This window comes from Pogona vitticeps, chromosome 6, assembly GCF_051106095.1.
Source record: "Pogona vitticeps strain Pit_001003342236 chromosome 6, PviZW2.1, whole genome shotgun sequence".
Taxonomy (NCBI): Eukaryota; Metazoa; Chordata; class Lepidosauria; order Squamata; family Agamidae; genus Pogona; species Pogona vitticeps.
In genome coordinates this window covers 27,612,083-27,633,936 of record NC_135788.1, presented here as the reverse complement: position 1 = coordinate 27,633,936, position 21,854 = coordinate 27,612,083, and the positions used below count along the sequence as shown (strand labels likewise).

The window sequence follows — 21,854 nt, the reverse complement described above, 5'->3', positions numbered from 1 at the left end:
TGGGGCCACTAAATTATCCTCATTGTTATCATTGTTGCCATCATCATCATCTGAAGACAGCACACTGAAAAACATAATGTAAGGCCAATGTAGACATTATTCTAGTGATGATACAGTTATATTAACTGAAATCCTGTTGATGTAATTTATATCACATAAGGCTGATGCTGTCATCAGTAGTAGCAATTATTTTGGAAGCTACCATTTATAGACTGTACTAATTATCTAATTATGACTGTCTTCCATATAATCAGTTTTGAGTTTGCTTTCTTCAAACAATTATAACATCTATCTTGACCTTAATTAAATTATGTTTTTTTGCAAGGGCCTGGCAAGCACTTACTATCTTTTCTTTACTACAGAAATAAGGTCTATAAACATAGTCCCAACAACTTCTTCCAAATATTTAAATGCTTCTTCTGGTTCTTTAAAACAGCTTTTCAAGAGCCCACCAACCTAGATAGCTCTACATATCTCCTATCACATTCCCTATTCACAATTTCAGTATGGATCCCATCTGGCCCTGGAGTTTTGCTAATCTTCACACAATCTAATATCCTGATCATCTGTTCTAGCATGATCCCGATTTCCCCCAATAATTCTTCTTTCTCTCAAGGGAAATATCTGTCTGTTTCCAGCATCTGTCCCACATCTTCTATTGTGAATACTGAGGTAAATCATTAAATTAATGTCTAGAGCGCCTGTCAATAAATTACCATAGTATCCTTCTTCATGGACTATTCGTTGCTATGGTGCTTACAATTTTCTTTCTAGCACTGATTCATTTCAACATGATCCAGTGTTCAGCAAAGCTGATATATTTGGATTTCAGCTTATTGGACTTTGCAGCATCAGTCATCCAAATAGGTATAAACTCCAGTGCTCCGATCTAAATTATGGGAAGTAGAACACCTTACATGGACCAACATATAGGTCCTAATGTCTCTTTTGCAACCTCTTCTGTGCTATCCTGTACGCCAGCAAAATGGTGCTACTAAAAGTCACTCTCCCCACCAAAAATATTTAATAAGTATCTACCATCCACTGCAATTCTCCTCCTTTTTCATTCTCTCCACCTCTTCTGAGCTGAGGAAGGGAGGAATGCTGGGCCAATCCCCTTTGTTGTCATGGAAAGCAACAATCTGAAGGAGAAAAGCTCTGCTAAGAATGGAGGCAAGAGCATCCAAAGGATTTTTGCTGAGGGGGAAGGCTGAATAGTGGCATGTTAGCAAAATTCACTGGCATAGCACACACCATTACAAAACAGTGTAGGGCCAAAAAGATGATCGGGGTATTAGACTGTCTGAAGATTGCAAAGTTAGGGCGCCAGAGGCAGGGAACTACTTTGCTTCCCCAGAAACACCCAGGCTTTGAGATTTTTTGAGGACCCTCCAAAATCAGGGTTCCAGGTCATTTGGAAAGGTATCATGTGTAGCAAAGGCTCTCCTTTTCAGACTTGCAACTAACTCTTCAAATAGAGGACTGTCCTTTGTTCGACACGTGGCCACTCTTCCTCAGCACTGCTCTCTTTTCCTTGCACTGCCCAGTGTAAATGTGCAAGAGAGCATATGTGTGCAAAGGAGTATGGTAAACTGTTTCTGTGTAAGATAGGGGATCAACCCCTCATTGTTGTTCTATTCCTGGCAGATTTCACCAGAAGAAGGGCCCCCCCTTGTGCAAAAGCTTCCATCAAAAAGTTCCCACCCCTTCTCCAGGTAATATTTAGCTGAACTGCTGTTACTTCCCCTTGCAATTGTCTAGAAACATCATCAGATTTGTCTCAAAATCTATGCACAGTTCACAGACACACAAAGCATGCCTTATGTTGCAGAATCACTAAATACTTGACATCAAACTGCATAGGTTATCACCAAAGAGACCCCTGGGGAAATGACAACACTTCTCTCTATGGATCATGAACTTACGGTAACCCGGCTCAATTGCTTTCTCGTACCTTCTTCTCCAGTAAGAGAGACACTGCCACTATTATTCTGAAGGAAAAGCAAGCCACTGGGAGCATTGCTCAGCTGCCTTGCTCTTGGTCCAGACCGAGGGCCCACTCTGGTTGCCTGCCAAAAATTCCCCTTAGCTGTAATTGCCTTTGAAAGAGCTGCAGAATGCAAACAGCACCCATGAGGACACAGGGGTAGCATTGTCTGAGAAGGAGAAAGAATTCTTTGGCACAATACCAGCCCAGGGCTTTGATCCAGATCAGGAATATACAATCTCTCCAGAAAGCATCAAAATCTGCTGGTCGGCCCTTATAGAGCTGAATCCAAAAGACGTGAACGTTTAAATTTATTCTCCCTGTTACAGCCCAAGGTTAAGGTCCTGGTTTAATATTAGATCTTATTTTATTTTATTTCAGCTTTCTATCATAGGCACTAGCTGGCTGGATAGCTCAGTGCTTTAGGTATCTGGCTGTGGAGCCAGATATTGGGAGTTCCCAAGATTGCACTGTGCCTCCTTGTGAGTAGAGCCAGCCAGTGTGGCCTTGGGCAAGCTACACAGTCCCAGGGTGCTCCCAGAAGGAGAAGATGATGAACCACTACTGAGTATTCTCTACCTAAAAAACACTGGAAAAAGATTGCCACAAGTCAGAATTGATTTGATGGCACATGAGGATTATTATTATTATATATACTAATTTATATATTGCCTATGTTCCTCCAAAGAGGTGAAGGCAGTGTACAATGTATTCCTTCCCCATTTTATTTTTACTACAGTCCTGCAAGGTAAGCCTATCAAGGTCACCTGAGGAGGCTCACTGAGGACTAGAAATAGGAATCCCTGCCAAACACTCCCACTGAAACACCCTGGTTTTCTTTTTCTAGGAATCGTATCAGTCCGGGAAGTTATGAATAAGCTTTGTTTGCTTAAAAAGTGAACCAAGCACAATCTGCACCTCAGACGGGTGGACTGTTGCCACACAATATCATATGGAATTGAAAAGAAGGCTTCATACTGGCAACATCTACACTCATTCTTACCCTCCCTCGGAGGGTGTGGGTGGGGTGGGTGGGTTAAGCGACTGGGTGGGGGGGGTCTGGATTTATCTCTATTTTAATCACTTCTGCACTCTCCATTTCAATCTGTTTCATATCAGTATCAATTTCAATCTCTGCCTTAACACAGTCTTGCTCTTTCACCTGCAGCAGTGTTCCAGCTTGTCAGGAAATGACCTCCTGAGCCAGCATGAAGGTTAATTTAAACGAGTGCAGAAAATTGAGGCAACAACACTGATATTAAGAGATTATGAGGATGAATTCTATGATGTATTCATTCACTTTGACTACAAGGGGTGAGGGCCTGACAACAATGAAGGAAACTCTTGTGAGACAGGTGTGAATAAATGAAACAAGTAGCATTTACACATTCAGGAGAGAAAAGATTTAAAGTTCTGCTCCATTTAAATGAGACTTTTGACTTATTTGCTCACAGAGGGGAGGAGGAAAGTTCAGAATGTGCTGTCCTATAAAGCATGGCGTCTCACGGTTCATTTCAGCCATGTTTCTATATGCACAAGTGGCCATATCTCTCTAATGCAGCCAAGGGTGTGCAATCACAAAACAAGGTGGACTGTGACAGGAAGGGACATGACCTGTTCCAGTACACAAAATATATGCATCAACAGCCTTCATTTTAGGTGAGGGAGACGTAAAAGCGAAGCTGTAAAATGTCAACCCACTTGAATAGAGCTTTAGCTTCCAATAAAGAGTTCACGAGCTGTTTGAGTTTCATTCTGGGCTTCATTACAACTTTTAAAACGTAAGCAAGAAGGAAATTCAGCCACATATACTCATAGTGACTGTGGTAGCAATGCAAGCTGAAGCATCTACTAAATAACAGTGAGTGCTTCTTAATAAAGATGCTGGTCCCATTCCTCCCTATTGCCTTATTTTAATTCTGAATTTTATACAGAAGCAGCTAGTGTCTTCAACACTGGAACAAGTTTAAAAGTATCCATTTTTTTAAAAAGGAACCGCTATATACTGTCTATCTTAACGTTTATCTGGGAATTCTTCCCATTACAGCATCTTGTTTCCCTCACAGCTTGAAGGCATCTTATTTTTAAGATGTAATTAAGTATAACTCATGCCTCTTATAGTCATAGTTAGTGCTATGACAACTTTGTTTTTTATACAGTAAATAGCACTTAAACTTCCTATTCTTCAAAATTAACAAAAGGAGCTACTTTTGTTGTTGTTTAGTCATCTAGTCATGTCCGACTTTTCGTGACCCCATGGACCAGAACATGCCAGGCCCTCCTGTTTCCACTGCCTCCTGGAGTTGGGTCAAATTCATCTTGGTATCTTCGATGACACTGTCCAACCATCTCGTCCTCTGTTGTTCCTTTCTCCTCTTGCCCTCACACTTTCCCAACATCAGGGTCTTTTCCAGGGAGTCTTCTCTTCTCATGAGATGGCCAAAGTATTGGAGCCTCAGCTTCAGGATCTGTCCTTCCGGTGAGCACTTGGGGTTGATTTCCTTCAGAATGAATAGGTTTGTTCTCCTTGCAGTCCAGGAGACTCTCAAGAGCCTCCTCCAGCACCACAATTCAAAAGCATCAACTCTTCGGTGGTCAGCTTTCTTTATGGTCCAGCTCTCGCTTCCATATATCACTACAAGAAAAACCATAGCTTTGACCATTTGGACTTTTGTTGGCAAGGTGATGTCTCTGCTTTTTAAGATGCTGTCGAGTTTTGTCATTGCTCCTCCCAAGAAGCAGGTATCTTTTAATTTTTGGCTGCTGTCACCATCTGCAGTGATCATGGAGTCCAAGAAAGTAAAATCTGTCACTGCCTCCATATCTTCCCCTTCTATTTGCCAGGAGGCTATGGGATCAGCGGCCATGATCTTAGTTTTTTTGATGTTGAGCTTCAGACCATTTTTTGCGCTCTCCTATTTCACCTTCATTAAGAGGTTCTTTAGTTCCTCCTCAGTTTCTGCCATCAGAGTGGTATCATCTGTATATTGGAGGTTGTTGATATTTCTTCTGGCAGTCTTAATTCCGGTTTGGGATTCCTCCAATCCAGCCTTTCGCATGATGTATTCTGCATATAAGTTAAATAAGCAGGGGGACAATATACAGCCTTGTCGTACTCCTTTCCCAATTTTGAACTAATCAGTTGTTCCATGTCCAGTTCTAACTGTTGCTTCCTGTCCCACATTTAGTTCCTTAAAAACATATACAGGTATATGAATGGAGCAATTAGATTAACAAGATCTGTTAGTCAAACCATGTGATATTTTAATTCTCTTTTTAGTGACCCCTCCCTCCCCAAAACTTGTTTGCATATTGTAGTCTTGGTAGTATGCTTTCCAGCCAGTGTAACACCTTCACATTAAGTCAATTTCACCACATGGTGAAATATGATGCAATCCAACTAGTGCTTAAAAGGTCCTTATCTGCACTGCAAACTATTTTAACTCAAGTACCATCCACAAAGGAAGAACAAAGAGCTATTTTGTATCTCAATGAATCGTCCCCAAACGATTGCATCCCCCAGCCCTGTGTCAAAAAAGTACAGGTCAGTTTTTAAAGGGGAAGGATGGTTCATTTGAATTAGAAACACAAACAGGAGATTCTCCACGTGTTTCCTGAAAAACATAGGTTCTAAATGTCATACAGAGGATGTTCTCCAGCATAACCAGCCATTAACATACGGAGGACATGGGCTGGAGCTAATTGACATGAGGTGGTTTCTATGAATGTCAGATCCAAGGAGAGACAACACAAAGAGGATGATGCTTTGAATTAAAACAACTGTATACAAATCCTAAATGATACATTCATGGCCTTCAACAAGTTGTTTTGTCCCAAAATTAGAAAATGAATACCTAACAATAGCTGTGGTAACTGCTGATTTCTGAATAGTAAAGCATTTTGTGTTATAAATACTATAGAAACGATAAACAGTTATTAAACTCACTGACAGTGTTATACACAGATTCTACTATGAAACATTAAATTATCCCTTTATATTGATTCATCACAGTTCTCTTTCTTTCGTTATAGTTGTTTACGTCACTTCCCAGAGGCACACCTTATTTGAAGTATTTCTCCATATTGTCTGATTTGAATTCCTGTTGTACTTTGTTATAATAGTTTTATTACAAGCATTGATGGGGGAGCTGAATATTCATGTGGGCAGTGTTGATTTTCGTTGGTCTGTATGCATTTCTGATTTAATTAAAGTTACCTATTTGAATCAGTGTTGCATCTTTCTGTTTGCTTTCAATGGCTATTTCATTCTCTCTCTTTACCTAATAATTATAGCCCAAGGCAGTTGTTAGATCAAATTACGTAGACCAAGCCCCTTTGTTACTTCCAGTTTTACTGTGCTGAATCATATCATTATTTTACAACTGGCAGATAAGGCTGACAGTAATAATGGTATGAATTTTGTTCAGTCGGCGAATTAGTCATCTTATAGTCCATTTTTAAGGTGAAAAACAAAGCTGAAAATTACTGTGCCAAACGCAATATGCACACAGATACATAGCTGCATTTGCACAGTCACACTCAATCACACAGAAAAATCTGTTTCTGGTTCTGGGTGGGACAACTCAAGGAGGATACTGGCCAAGACATAAAAGAAAGCATCAAGCGAGATGTCATGGGAATTCTAGCCACTTGAAAATCCTGCTGTTTAGGACACATGTTCATGTACCCTCAACTGCATCCAACTGATGTGGTTTTCTTACTTTTGGTGCCAAATAATTGTTGCTGTTTTTTAAAAAGATATAATATTCTTATAGGAACATGTTCCTGTGTCCAACACATGTAGACCCAGATCAATTCTAGGATTTCATCTAGAGCAGTGGTGGTCCCCAGCCTTGGGCCTCCAGATGTTCTTGGGCTACAACTCCCAGAAGCCTTCACCACCACCTCTCCTGGCCAGGATTTCTGGGAGTTGAAGTCCAAGAACATCTGGAGGCCCAAGGTTGAGGACCACTGATCTAGAGGTTTAACTACATTCTGTTATGCCAATGTGTGGATGTTCAGTGCAGTGATGGACTAGACAGATGGAGAAGTACACTTTTGCTACTTGTCAGACAAAAAGGCTGGATTTGGCTAACGAAACAATCTGATCCATTTCCCAGAAAGGCAAAAAAGAGAGGTGTTTAGCAATAGAACACAAATATTTCAGACACTTCTCAACTGGTATGGTACTGACAACATTTGCACAGTTTTAACTAGACCACAGAACATCTTTATCTCTCCATTGTCAACATGTTTGTGGTAAGTAGAGTGGCTGTGTGACCTACTTGACAGAGGACCATCCTCTACTTGAACATATTTTCTTTCTGAAAGACTCTGCAGTCCAAAGCTGCTTTTTTTTCCCCTGCAGCCCTCTGTGATGTCACAGACCTGTGCCAGGTTTTTCACCATCCTCTGCAACATGTTTTTATGATTCACAGGGCATTGCAGGATTAAAAGGTGATTGTCCCTTACCACTTTTGCCTGCAGATGGAGCCTCTGGCAATGGAATGTGACTCCTTCACAAACTGGCCCAAACAACATATTATCCATAACCCTCATGTAGATGAAAAGGAAAAAGTGGGTATCTTCACTGTCATTTTTATTTACATTGCAGAAATTTAGCAAGCAGGAGGTCAAACTAGTATAATATGAAAACAATCATGGTTTAATTTGGAAAGGCTGACCAACAACAATTTTATAAGGCATATCTGGCATGTTATGATGGGAGCTTTTCATATCCTAGCTAGACAGTGTTTTTGTGTATCTTGAGAGATGAAACCACCAGGTTTTGTTTGGCAAATGAGTACTGGTAAGGTCTTAAATGTATAAAAGGGATAAAAGACATTCTTAACACAGACTGCCATTTAGAAAGTCAGTATCTACCAACAGTTACCACATAATGGTATCTGAGAACACAGCTGTTTCTTATTTATTCTCAAAAAAAGAAGAGAAATCTACAGTATCTTGGAAACTGCACTGTGACAAGCATAAAGGCAAGTCACTATCACAATCACCAGGCACCACAATCATACACAATATTTTCCTGTCCTTTCCTGGCCTCATATATGTGTGATTCTGATAGACTTTCTAATCCTAACATGACCGACAGAGCTCCAATGATGTTAAAGGCCATAGATGGCTGAATTAAGTTAAGATCCCTAAGGACAGTGTTTCCATGACTAAAGGTACTCAAATATCTTCAGCAGCATGAGTACAGGTGTTTAGTACTGGCGGTGTTATGATATTACACAACAGAAAACCTGGGCTTGTTGCATGCCATCCCATGCTTGTAGAAAATTCGTATACTGTATTACGTTAGTCCTCAATCTGTATCCGTCTTCCACTGTTTTCATAAGATAAAAGCGTAGGTGTCAGGGTAGATGACTTCAGAAGATCTCAAGAGCAATATTCTACTCTGAGATCCTCTATACTGCCAAAACTCATTCATTCATTCATTATTTTTATTTGTACCCCACCTTTCTTCCCCTGAGAACCCAAGGTGGCTTACAATATTAAAACACACAATACCAAAAGCTAAAAAGTACAATAAATGATTGTGATATTTAAAAATAGATACTAAACCAATATCCTATTAAAGCTAGTACAGTACTTAAAAACAGTTAATAACAGCCCCATTTCTAAAGCACACTCCCCATAAGCAGAAGGTCACTAAAGAAAAAAGTCTGCCTGAAGAGAAAGGCCTCTGGCTATTGGCAGGGCCGACCTGGCCCCCCAAGGGAGGGGGTTCCACAGTCCGAGAGTCCCAACAGAGAAGACTGTCTCCCCTGTCCTCACCAAACACACCTGTGAGGTTGATGGGGATGAGACAAAGGCCTTCCCTGTTGATTTTTTAAAAAACATAAAACAAACACACACACCAACCAGAAATGGTTAGAAGTCTGAAAAGTGGGTTGGGGATTTTTATTTTGTATTTTAAAGTTAAACAGTTCAAGGAGTCTATGACTTATTTAAAAGATGAGTCGCCACCCCTGGAGAATTTCAGGAGGTGCAATTATCCTTTTTTCCTAGGAAAAAGGGAAACTGTAGAAGTCTGATGGCATCAATATAGCCTTGGAGGGGGTCCCAGAACCACACCTTTCTATGTGAACATTTCTCAGTAGAAGAGGAAATTGACTATTTTGTGCCATGAGGTAGTGGGTCCCCAACCTTGGGCCTCCAGATGTTCTTGGACTTCAACTCCCAGAAATCCTGGCCAGCAGAGGGGGTGCTGAAGGCTTCTGGGAGTTGTAGTCCAAGAACATCTGGAGGCCCAAGGTTGGGGACCACTGCCATAAGGGATATTTCACTACTACAGACTGTCATGGAGACCTAGGGATGCATTATATTAAACTGTTGAACCTATACAAATGCAGTCTTCTGAAACAACACCATTTTTAAGAGAGAACATTTCAGGGAGCAACCTTGGGTATAGCCCCTTATCCTGCATGTGTACTGCTGAGGACAAATCCAGACACGTCCTGCCACTTGTTGACCTTGAATTATTCCTAAATCAGAAAATATTAACATGTTAACTTCAGTCTTGAGTGAAAACTAAGACACAGCTTGTCAGCTTTCCATTTTCCTTCCTTTAATTCTATAATGGTTGGGTTTGTCAATAAACCTAGTTTCTTGAGTAAGCAAATCTGCGGGCTTTGAGGGAGGTGGAATTCTAACTAACTGGGTCTTACTCTACATTAATGTTTTGAGCTCCTCAGCACAGTCACTGTGCACCCAACTTTACATTATAAATGACCCATCAGTAGAATAGGGGATTCTGCAAGTGTTTATTGTGTGTGATTGTCACAGCAGACTTCTCCTCACCTGTCATAATTAGGTAAGAATTAGGTGAGAACAAGTGTAAAGAATCAGTAAAAGGCCTGAAATAATGGTATACATGGTTCTTTATCATTATTTTGGTTTAGAACCTTTGGCTTGTTTCCACAATAGCAGGTCCCCTTGTATTGAACATTTGCTTTTTCCAAGTCTCTGAAGATAAGAAAATTGCTTTGGATATTCATTCTGCACCAGCTCCTGAATTTATTTTTTTTCTTGGCAAGATTCATTGTCTCAATTCACAGACACTGCACCACTGTAAATCAATTGCAAATAGGTTCCTGTCACTTTTTTGGGTGGAAGACAGCCACATATACTCCGTGTGGAGCTCATGCAGTAAATACAGGGTCAGTCTCTTAATGCTGAAGAGTCACATGCTGTTCACAAAAATACCAACAATCTGGGCATGAATCTGCAAAAGCATCTCAACTGAAAAGCCAATAAACTGGCTCTCTCACTGAATTAGAGATCCAACTTGAAAACAGCACATGCTTCTGGTTAAAGGTGAAGCAGAACTGAAATGAAAAGCCTGGGAATATATGCAAAACGCTTTCAGAACGCATCACATAAAATGCACACCACACAGGATTCTCTTTCATTAGAAAAACATTAGCCATTCTTGCTTTTACAGCAGACAGACCTCTCTGAGTGACGTATTTGACACTACCAGGTCTTTAGCTTAATTCCATGGTCTTGCTAGTTGTTTTAGTCTGTCTTTTGAAAGAATTCAAAAATGATAATGTCTGAAATACATATTTGATGTTAATTTTTTCACCACACTACCTTTATTTTAAAATTTGTTACAGTTCTATCTTTCTTCCAAAGAGCTCAAGGTGACCATTTTGTTTGTAGGGATGGGCAACTGTGATCCTCCAGATGTTTGGCCTACAATTCCCATATATCATCATTGATTATGTTGGGTAAGGCTGATAGGAGCTGTAGGCCATTAAAAACATCTGGGGAGCCATAGATGGCCTTTCTTAGAAATGTCCTTTGTTTTTCTTTTTCTTGGAAAAAGTTCGCTTGGTGGCTGAAAATGAAAGAATGCATATTAAGCAAAGGCAGCTCAGCAGCTTCACAGCAAAGCAAGAACTGGAACTTAGGATTCTTGTGATCCAGTCCAATACTCTCATGATAGTTCCATGCATTGCTCTCAAACCCAACTACCAGCAGATTTCTATTATCTAAAAATGGCTTTACAAGGTTCCGATGCAAAACTTCAAACTTACACTCTCCTAATCGGAATTTGCTCTATACCATCCCCAATATAGGGATGTAGGAAGCCGCCCCATACTGAGTCAAACCACTGTTCAATCTGGCTCAATCCTGTCAAGATCGACTGACAGTGGTTCTCCGGCATTTTGACATGAGTCTTTCAAAAACTGACCTGGAAATTTCTGGAGACTGGGAGAAGGGCCATAGTTCAATGGTACACCATCTGCTTTGAATTGAGAAAGTCCCAAGATCATTCCACTATTGTATCCACATAAGATTAAGAAAGAATCCTGCCTAAAAACATGATGTGCCACTGTTTTCAGAGTTGGCAGATGGACCAGTGGTTTGACTCAGTCCGTTTTCTATGTTCCTAGAGCAGGTAGAGCCAGCCCCACCATTAGATCCAGTGAAGCACCTGTCAGATGGCAGATTCCCAATGAAGGAAAACACACTGCAAGATCCTTGACTATTCCTTCTACATTTCCTGACCATTTCCCTCTGCTGTATTTTGGAAGACAGAGCAGTATGTAACACCATGGTCACACCAGCAAAATGTCCCCCTATGGTTACGCAACTTTTAATCATGTTTCTGTTGTGTTTTGTGGTCACATGTTGTTTTATTTCCAGGTTGCCCATCCTAATGTGTTTTTGAGTTACTGAGCCATTTCCTTCCAATTCAATAAGCGCCTAAAGCTTGTTGAGACAGACGTTAACTGACACATTGACACAAATGCCACAGAAGGACATGCATTGACACAAATGCCACAGAAGTTCAAAAAAGTTGTGATAAGATCATTCACACATACAGCAATGCAACTTAAAAAAAAATCCACAACAAAAAAAGCAGAAGTTTCTGGTCAAGCAAGAAATGATCCGCAGTTAGCATGCTTGTGGGGTAAATTATTTGCTAAGGGCCATGTGACTGCAAATTTAAATTGCAAAACCACAGGAGGAGAACTGGAAAACATTTCGTTGATGTGATCATGGCCCGAGACATACAATCTATTCTGTCCCCCTTAACTGGACTGGTGCCCTCATTCCATCATCATTCCATCATCAGTAATAAAATGGGGGGAAATTGTTATACAGTACCTTCTTGATCTTTGCCTCATGCAACAAAATTTAGCCATAGGATTTTCAGATTTTCTGGACTACAAATACCACTAAATCTCCATTCTGGGAGTTCCAGTTACCTTGCAGCCTCCTAAGAAGCATCTCAATGTGCTGCACCTGGAAAAAAGACCTAAATTAGGAAGCTATGAGGCTTAGGTAGGCGACGCTCTGTCCGAGCTTCCTTCCCAAGAAAAAAGCTCCCAGTCAGAATAAGGGTGGGAGCAGGAAGCTTGGCTTAGTTGAGCCTTACTGCCTCTTATTTTAGGCCTGTCTCATGGGTGTACATATCACACTAAGGAGTTTGTAAGGTGCTTGTAAGGTTTGTAGAACTCCTATAATGGAGAATTATAGCATTTGTAGTCCAAAAAAATCCAAAACTCCTGTCCCTAACAAAATGCCTTGCAATCATAATTAGAGATGGAGATATTCGTATTTGTAAATGAATACAAATGCCCCATCCCAGCTGGACCTACTGAGGGACAGGCCCCCAGGACTGGCCCATCACTCACGTGCCCTGGTGCCATGGAGGTCCTGGTCTTCCCACCAATTGTGCCAGGAGCTCTGCTGTCTCCCTGCTCAGTTGGCCACTCCAAGCAGGGGACTGGAGGACGAATCTCCCCACACGGCTACAGAGTGGCCAGCTGAGCTGGGAGACAGGCAGAGTTCCTGGCGCAACTCGCAGGAAGAGCGGGACCTTCATGGCACTCAGATGCGTGAGTGGACAGGCCAGTCCTGGGGCTGGACCCTCATTAGGTCCAACTGGAAAGGGGCTGTTCATATTCATTTACAAATATCCCCATCTCTAAGCATGATACAAGGGACTGAACCTAGAACTCAGCCTGCAAATCATGGCTCTGACCTCTGAGCTACAGGCTTTTTTTTTCAGTTGTTGTTATGGGCCATCAAGTTACAGTTCTGTTCCAGAATCACATTTTAAATCATCAATTTTTTTTTCCTGTCAACTTTCGTAACAGTCTAGTTTTCACACCCATACATCGTGATTGGAAATACTGTACAAGAATGTGAATGGTCTTGATCTTGGTCTCAAATGAGACATCCTTACACTTTATTTTCTCCTCTAATTCCTTTGTTGCTGCACTTCCAAGACTCAGTCTTCTGATTTCTTGGATGCAGCCTCCATCTGGATTGACAGTTGAACTAAGGTATGCAAAATCCTATCTATTTCAATTTCTGCATTATCAACACTAAGGTTGTATAGTCATGATTGTTGTCTTCAGAACGAAAACCTTCTTTTGGCTTCTTTTTCTTTTAGATATGAGTTAATATAAGAAACAGAATACGGTAGTAATCTTTTAACATTGAGATATAGTTCCTTTTAGAAAAAGTCAGGCCAACTGATAATGCCAATATTGGCACACACACAAAAAGTCCTTCATATTTTCTCATCATTAAAAGCAAACCATGTGTTGTTTTTGAATATTCATGGCGATGAAGCTCCAATCAGGCAGCATCACACTGTGCAGTACCACAAGACAGCTGTGCTTTCTTTCAGATAGCTTAACTTTTATCCTTGCCTAGCCATTGAGGGTGGCATTCAAGGATTAGCTGACGAATGGGGAAGATATCAATATGCTACTCCCAGTGAGCAATAGTGTTTTGCCAGAGCTGTTCTATGCCACATGACGCATGGCACAGGGGTAGAAAAAACAACAATGCTACATTTCTACCCACTGCTTCCACTGTACATATGCTTTTAATTATTCCAGACAATAGCCAAAATCCAGTTGCTTAGCATAGTAAACCACACTAGATTAGGCCAACTGAATCAATAGGAATTTAGTAGGAATTTAGTTGATTCCTCCACAAGTTCCATTGATTCAAATGGGCTTACTCCAGTTATGATTTACAATGCTTAAAGTAGGTTGCAATTAGAGTATTCCAATTCAAATCAAATGAACCTATGGAGGAATTGACTCACTATATCTGCATTAATTCAATAGGCCTATATTAGCATGATTTACAATTAGAAATGTAGAACAATTAGGTCCCAGATCTACATTGGCTTGGGCATGTTGTGAGAATGGCTGATGGTCGGATTCCAAAAGATCTCCTGTATGAAGAATTAGTGCAGGGAAATCACCCCAGAAGGAGACCACAGCTGTGATACAAGGATATCTGCAAGCAGGATCTGAAGGCCTTAGGAATGGACCTCAGCAGATGGGAAACCTTGACATCTGAGCGTTCAGCCTGGAAGCAGGCAGTGCATCACGGCCTCTCCCAATTTGAAGAGACCCTTGTCCAGCAGGCCGAGGCAAAGAGGCAGTCCTGGAAGCAGCAAAATCAGGGAGCTGGACAGGGGACAGATTGTATTTGTCTTCAGTGTGGAAGGGATTGTCACTCTTGAATTGGCCTTTTCAGCTACACTAGACGCTGTTCCAAGTCCTCGATACTGAGCAGTCTCTCAAGACTGAAGGATGCCTAAGGTCTCAGATCATCTAATGCAGGTCCAACCCCCAGAACTGGCCAGTCCACTCATGTGTCCCAGCACCACCAGTGTCCTGCTCTTTCTGCCAATCATGGAAGTAGCTTCTCCATCTCCCTGCTTGGCTGGCCGAACAAGTCTCCCGCATGGCTGCTGAGTGGGTAACCTAGCAGGGAGATGAAGGAGCTACTGTTGAGATTGGTGGAAAGAGTGGGATGCTGGTGGCACCAGGATGCATGAATGGATGGGCCCGTTTCAAGGGCCAGACCCGCTTTAGGTACAGCTGAGATGGGGATGTTCAAATTTGTTTACAAATACGAATGTCTCCATCTCTATTTACAATACTAACCAACAGTATTTTGGCCAGTATTTTTCAAATCTGGGGGATTTTCATGCCTTTATTTTAGCTTGCTTATGCAGCTGGTATTCCACACACACAATTCAAGCAACTTTTTGAATCTGATGAGCAAAGACTGAGCAGTTTTGTCATGGCATGGAGACTACTGTTTGCCTATTGTCTGATAAGAGTAGAGATCATTGGAAGTATGTGTGTGGCTACACTCCTATTCTCAAACTCAGGTAATCTCCCTGAGAATATGCTAACCCTCCATTCATTCCCACTACACTTTCATGAAGTTTTATGTATATGCTGTATTTTCTCTGCAGTGCCGTGCCTCGCACAACCCTTGATCCAAACAGTGTTAGCAAAGTGTCTGGAACTGTTTCCTTCTGTTAAGAACTTTTGATTTCACAAGGGAACTTGTGCAACTAATTGCAGCTTCTACTGCTGGGCGGATGTCACTGGAATAAACCAGATGGAATTGCAATTAACACATACACACACAATGTTCATAGTAATATTGTGCTCTATATTAACCTGGATCTGCTTTTAGGAGCAAGGTAGCATTTAAATGTTTTAATTAATTAATTAATTAAATGAACTTCAGCAGCACCATTCAAAAGCAGTTTAAAATAACATGGTCTCCTTGGCTGCCCATAAAATGAATGGCCTAGTTCCTTCATCACAACGAGTCATTTGTGTGGGAAGCAGCAGTACTCAACCAACACAATGAAATAACTGCCATCATTGTAGGGTTTAACCACAGTTTGTCACCACTTTCTGCATACATCTCCCTATTCTCCCTTGGCCTGTCCAGGTGGAATTTAGTAGACAAAAAAAATAAAAACAAAACAAAGACAAAGCTTTCTGCAAACATTCAACATTTAACAGTAAATTATTCTAAATACAATTAGTCTGGAAGAAGTACTTTTGGACTACAATCAACTACAATATTGGTGTGCAGGTGTATGTGTAGTACGGATGGTGCTACTGCCAAAATTGCTTGAACTGTCTTCTGCACAGGCACAGAATCCTACCCATGTGAGTCACAAAGACCTCAAAGGAGAACCAATGCTAACTTGACAAACATTCAACATTTGACACTACACCAATGATTTAGAGATGCTTCCTTTGGGACTGTGGCTGGCCATTTGTTCTCGTGTTGGATACTCCATTCCCCAGTTTAACAATGCTTGTGAAGAAGACAAAAATACTGTTCAATTGGTGTTCACAAATTAGCGTACTAAAAAGAGTAAAATGGTAGGCACCCTCCTTCTCATATCCCTTTTGGATGCTAAATGTTTCAGTTACTTCATAGGAAATTACCATGCAAGACAACAAATGAAGAAAATGTCCAGCCCTGTTAGGCTCAGATGCCAGGATTCTAATGATTAGAGGAAACAAGGCCAGGAAGAGACATCATTATCTGGAACAGTTAACGACAAGGGAGAAGTACACTACATTTTACAAAGGGAAGAGACAGAGAGCTTGAGGTTATTGCAGTTAAGCATCACAAAGAAGATGTGATGAAATATAGAACCATAGAAATCTAGGTGTTGCCAATCTCTGATTAGTTAACAACAACAGCAACATGCCATTCAGTCAAGTCAAACTTATGGTGACTCTTTCCAAGGTTTTCTAGGTATAAAGCACTCAGAAGTATTTGCAAAGGCTTTCACGGCCAGGATCTAATGGTTGTTGTGGGTTTTTCGGGCTCTTTGGCCATGTTTTGAGCACAGACAGTGCTACTCCTGTCCTCTGAAGATGCTGGCCACAGAGACTGGTGAAACGTTAGGAAGAACAACCTTCAGAACAAGGCCAAAGAGCCCGAAAAACCCACAACAACCATTAGATCCCGGTCATGAAAGCCTTCGCAAATGCAAATAAATAATGCTTTCAATGGGTGCTGCAATATATCCTACTGCTTCCTCAGCCTCGCTGTATGCACACATAGCTGCAGAACAGGATTTCAGCCAATGTTTTGCCCTTGCTAGCGCAGGATGTGTGTTGCACGCTCCTGATATTGTTTAAGTGCAGCACCCATTGAAAGCAATGGGGGGACTCTTACTTAGGGCCTGTCCATATTGTGAAACCTGGTGTGATTCAGCCGGTGCTTAAAAAGTCCTTATCTTCAGTGTCTTCTATTTGAACTCTTGGTACACATCTGTGAAGGCAAAACAAAGAGCTAATCCTCCCAAAAAGACTGCATGTCCTAGCCTGTGCCAGAAAGATACGGGTCAGCTCATACAGGGAAAAGATAGATCATTTTAAGTAGAAACACAAGCAAGCAAGGTCTTTTTTTCCCCATGCCAAACAGTGATATCAGGGAATCATATACCATAACTATATGCCAGTGTGGACAGTGTGCTTTTTATTTTATTTTATTTTTGGGGAGCCATGCTAAAAATAAACTAGGAGCTGAAACCCCTGCTTCCCACTTTAAAGGGGGGAAAGCACACAAAGAGGGCTAATAAAAATCTTTATAATTGAAAATACTTCTAACTTATCTAAAATTCAGTAAGCATCAGTAGGGTTAAAATATCAGTGGAAATAGTTATTGAAATTAAGATTGAAAGCTATTCCTTCTATCTCTCTAAACAAAACAAAACAAAACCCCCAGCATTCATTCTGACACCAAAGAAACAGCTCTAAATAAACAGTTCCTGTGCCAATTTGTTGCAAGGAGTTTTGAGTTTCTGCTCCCTCCGTAGGCAGCCTCGTGGAGTTGATGAGAATTTTGACATTAAGCTGTTTGTACACCTGCTGTAGCTGAAATGAAAACATTAATTGACTTTCATAATTAAAAATTGCTTCCAGGGTTGTTGGCCAAATATGAACTTGAAGCAGAGACAGCTACTTAAGAAGGGAGAGAAGAAGGAAGCGGTGTTGCTTTCAGTATTGCTGTGGCTGTTGGCACTTGCGTTAATGAATATTAGCAATAGTTTACTGATTTCTCCATTTATTAGATTTCTCTCTCACCCTGTTCTATAAGTGCATGGTGGCCCAGAGCAAATTTATCAATATCTGCTCCTTAACTTCCAAAGAGTTAAGACATCCAAGAATTCAGTTTCATTGGCTTGAAGGAAAAAAGGAGATAAGACTAAAAATAATATATTCTTTCTTCTCAATGATGTCTTCAGAAAAGATAAGGAATAGCACAGAGATTTGTTTAAATATTTATGGGGAGAAAGAGAGAAAAATCAGGACTTACTATTGCCATTACACAGATTTCACATAGGATACGAATCCTGATATTCCCAATTTTGAGGCTTCCAGACTTTCTCTGACCGTACCATTTTTCCCTTACAGAAAAACAGTTCAGATGAAATCACTGATCACTCTTAGAAATCTTATAAACTTTAGAATGCCCATTTGTAAATCCCCCCAAAAGAGGAAAATCCTCACAGAGAGAGAGAGAGAAAGAAAGAAAGAGAGAAAGAGAGATCAGAAATGGACACTGTGTTGCATAAAATGTGTTGATATGGTGGCCATTTCAGGGCTTGGCATGCATCACACTAAAAGAATCTGTGTTCCATCAGACTTATTTTGTGCTCCAGATCCAAGCTGATTTGTAAGCTTCAAGCTGATTTGCACTGGAAAACCAAAATAGTTGTAACTCTTTTGGTTTTGCACTGAAGTGCATGAAATTTGGCAACAGGATAGATCCTAAACAGGAGAGTAAGCCTGCTAAGTTTCAGACATCCAGCTTCAGGCGTTTCCATATTAGAACTTTCAAACTCTGATTAAGGGGGGGGGACAAGGTTGAAGCAATTGAGAGCCCCATCTGATTCAGTCTGTGCTCTGGATGCTGACCAATTTGTAAATTAGCTCCCCTTCAGAACTGAACCTGGGCATTCCACTTCCATCTGAATTTCATATAAATACTTCTGAATTGAACTAATTCAGTGTGTAATTAGAGGTTTCCCTGAACCTGGTGTACAACCTTTATTTAAACATTATAGATGCAAAGTTAGAAATGATGGCCTATGATGGCCGCACAACCAAAGGCTCTCTTCTGTAAAACAAGGAAGCATGGGCCTGCATCTGCTGATGGCAACACACTTGTTTACCACTCCCTGGCACTATCAAGGTTTCAACAATGCTAAAACAGAGATCAGAAAAGGAATAATATTTCCCAGAAAATATTCTCTGGCAAACTAGGAAATTTGAAGTATATCAATTTAGGCTTAATGAAGGTGTCAACCTTTAAGCTAGCATGTGTGTTCATCCCCTGAGACATGTGAAAGAACAGAAAAGGCCTGAGCATGTACAGAGCATTAGTTCCCCCTAAAACATCTTTATAAATACTAAGCAGACACTTATTTGAGAAGAGGAGAAAAGATTTAGAACTGCAAAGTGTGTGATTTGTCAAGAAGATTTTTAACATGCAATGTTTTCTCTCTTTTTTCCATGCATAGGAAACGTCTTAGGCAGAATGCAATGGTTTGCATGAATGAGTCTATCGTGGAGAGGATGTGACTTCCTGAGGAGCGCGCAATAAGACTCTTTGATCCCACCTGTCAGTGGAAGACCTGAGGGGACTTCACAGAGCCATCTAGCATTAAACTCTTAAAAACAGAGATTTCCTATTTATAGTTGGTCTGATCCAGATCTCGTCATTCCTAGAGCATTGACCCATTTCAGTGGGTCAATTCTAAGTTCCTTAAGTCTGGATCCAACCAAATTATACTTAGAAATCCTACTCAACAATTTACCATGAACAAAAATATTAGTACATTTGCACTAACATCTGTTCCCATATGATATGACCAAACAAATGATGGATTTAACAAGCAGGTTTCAACAAGTTGCTAGACCTACGAAACATACAATCAGGAAAATGATTTCACCTAACATTTCTTGCAAGGGGCTTTCATCTATGCTATGTTCTGAGCCAGTTTTGTCCCATCAATCATGTTGTTAGCTCAGCAGAGAGAAGAATGATTTAAAAATATATCTCAGTAGAACCTGACTTAATATTGAGAGTGTTAAATCTCGGTTGGCATATATGAAATATTCTAGCACTTTTGTAGAGATGTTGAATTTTCGGTACTGTAGAATTGCTAGAGCTAACAATTGGATTTTTACAGAGATGTGAAGAGCTGGCTGATGGTTGAACTATCTGGCTGCAGAACCAGAAGTTGGAGCTTCAATTCCCCACTGTACCTCTTATGAGTACAGCCAGCCTGTGTGTCCTTGGACAAGCTGCACAGTCACAGAAGCACCCCCAGAAGAAAGGAATAGTAAACCACTTCTGAGTACTGTATTCCCTACCTAGAAAACCCTAGAAAGGGTCATCGTAAGTCAGAATTGACCTGATAATACATGATTTGTTGTTGCTGCTGCTGCTGCTGCTGCTGCTGCTGCTGTTGTTGTTGTTGTTGTTGTTGTTGTTGTTGATGATGATGATGATGATGATGATGATGATGATGATGATGATGATGATGATGATGATGATGATGTGATGGGAGGAATGGAAGGAGTGGGGGAGAGAAGTAAAGAGGAAGAAAACAGCAAGAGAGAGAAAATAAAGGAGAGGGGGAGGGAAAAGAGATTATAAAGACAGATAGAAGTATGAATGTTGGAGAAAGTCTCATTATATTAGTCTTCTATCAAACACTGAATTAAAAGCTTGTGAATATTTAATTTTAATAATCATGGCTTACATAATGAATGTGTGAAAGGGTAAAAGGATTGTTTTGTTGTATATATTCTTCTTTTCAATTGAACCATGTTGGGTCATCCCTAACTCCCCAGGCAATCAATGGGAACTATTTTTATCCATTAGATGCAAGGGAGTGATATGAATATTCAAATATGATCTAATTAATTTTCTGAAAAGCTAATGTCTTTCTGCCAGCACATGGATTATCAGACATTTATCCTTCAGAAATATGGAACATAACAGAAGCCAAACTAGAGTTCAGAAACAAAGGCTAAATAAATTACAATGATATTAAACAGTTTAGTTTTCTTCAGCTATACAGTTAAAATGTATTTCATCTTCTATATATTACTGATGCTTTTATATTTAACTATTTTTCAAAATGTTATTACTACTACTCAGTGAGGAAACTAGTCTGTAAAATATTTACTGTACATAAACACTCCAGTTTTTTTTCAGTCCATGCTTTTCTTACAATATATGCATTATGACTGCAGATCATCTACAAATAAAGGCATGCAAAATCATATATAGACTATGAACGATTAAGCAAAGATTATGCCTTTGTTGCAGCCAGTTCTGAGCATTTTTCCCTGCTGGATTCATATTCAGATGATGCTAAGTACACCATAGCTCCTTAAATATGTATGACGTGATGCCTTTCTCTAGAAGAAAAGGTAGTCACACATTGCCACTGCATGGTAAACCAACTATAACATGATCATCCAATTCCTTCATAAAGAAAGGGTGTTCTAATTGTTGGCCTCTCCACAGGGCTATAGGTGGCAATCCTGTAGAGATACCATGTGGCATGTTAACTGCATAGCTACTACATAGTTAAGTATCTCACAGAAACCATTCACAATGAAGAAGACAAACAATCCCATCCGTGACTGAAGCCCTATTCAATGAAGCATGTGGTGTTCATCTGCATTAAGCATGGTGTCACCACAGTGAATACAGAAAGAGGAGGTTGTTGTACCCAGGTAGTGTCTCCATGTCAGTTAGAAGTTACAACTGAATAGGGCTTAAGGCTAAATAGAACCAGTTTGTCCAAAGCTCACAAAGTTGTGTTAGAGAGTGCTCCTAATTCTAAAATGTATTTCAAAAAAAGGCGGGGAATGTTGAGGGACCATTCCCAGGTTGGTCCATTGTGAGGAGGGGAAAAAGCCCTATTCAAGTATTATATTTAAAAAAAAATAACATGTAGAGCAAACATGTAAAGTGAGTCCCACTCCTTTTACCTCAAGTTTTGTCC

At 40.4% G+C, this 21,854-nt stretch overlaps 1 protein-coding gene across 3 annotated transcripts in view; it reads right to left on the bottom strand.

Annotated features, from left to right (window-relative positions):
* NXPH1 (neurexophilin 1) overlaps positions 1-21,854 on the bottom strand; it is a 216,691-nt gene that overhangs the window by 48,562 nt on the left and 146,275 nt on the right. The window contains exon 1 of one of the 3 annotated variants that reach the window (XM_078377151.1): positions 1,926-3,951. The exons of the other annotated variants lie outside the window; for them this stretch is intronic. Coding sequence (XP_078233277.1) covers positions 1,926-2,153 — 228 coding nt within the window. The 5' untranslated portion in view covers positions 2,154-3,951. Of the gene's footprint in view, positions 1-1,925; positions 3,952-21,854 lie in introns of those variants that run through there. 3 annotated transcript variants of the gene reach the window in all.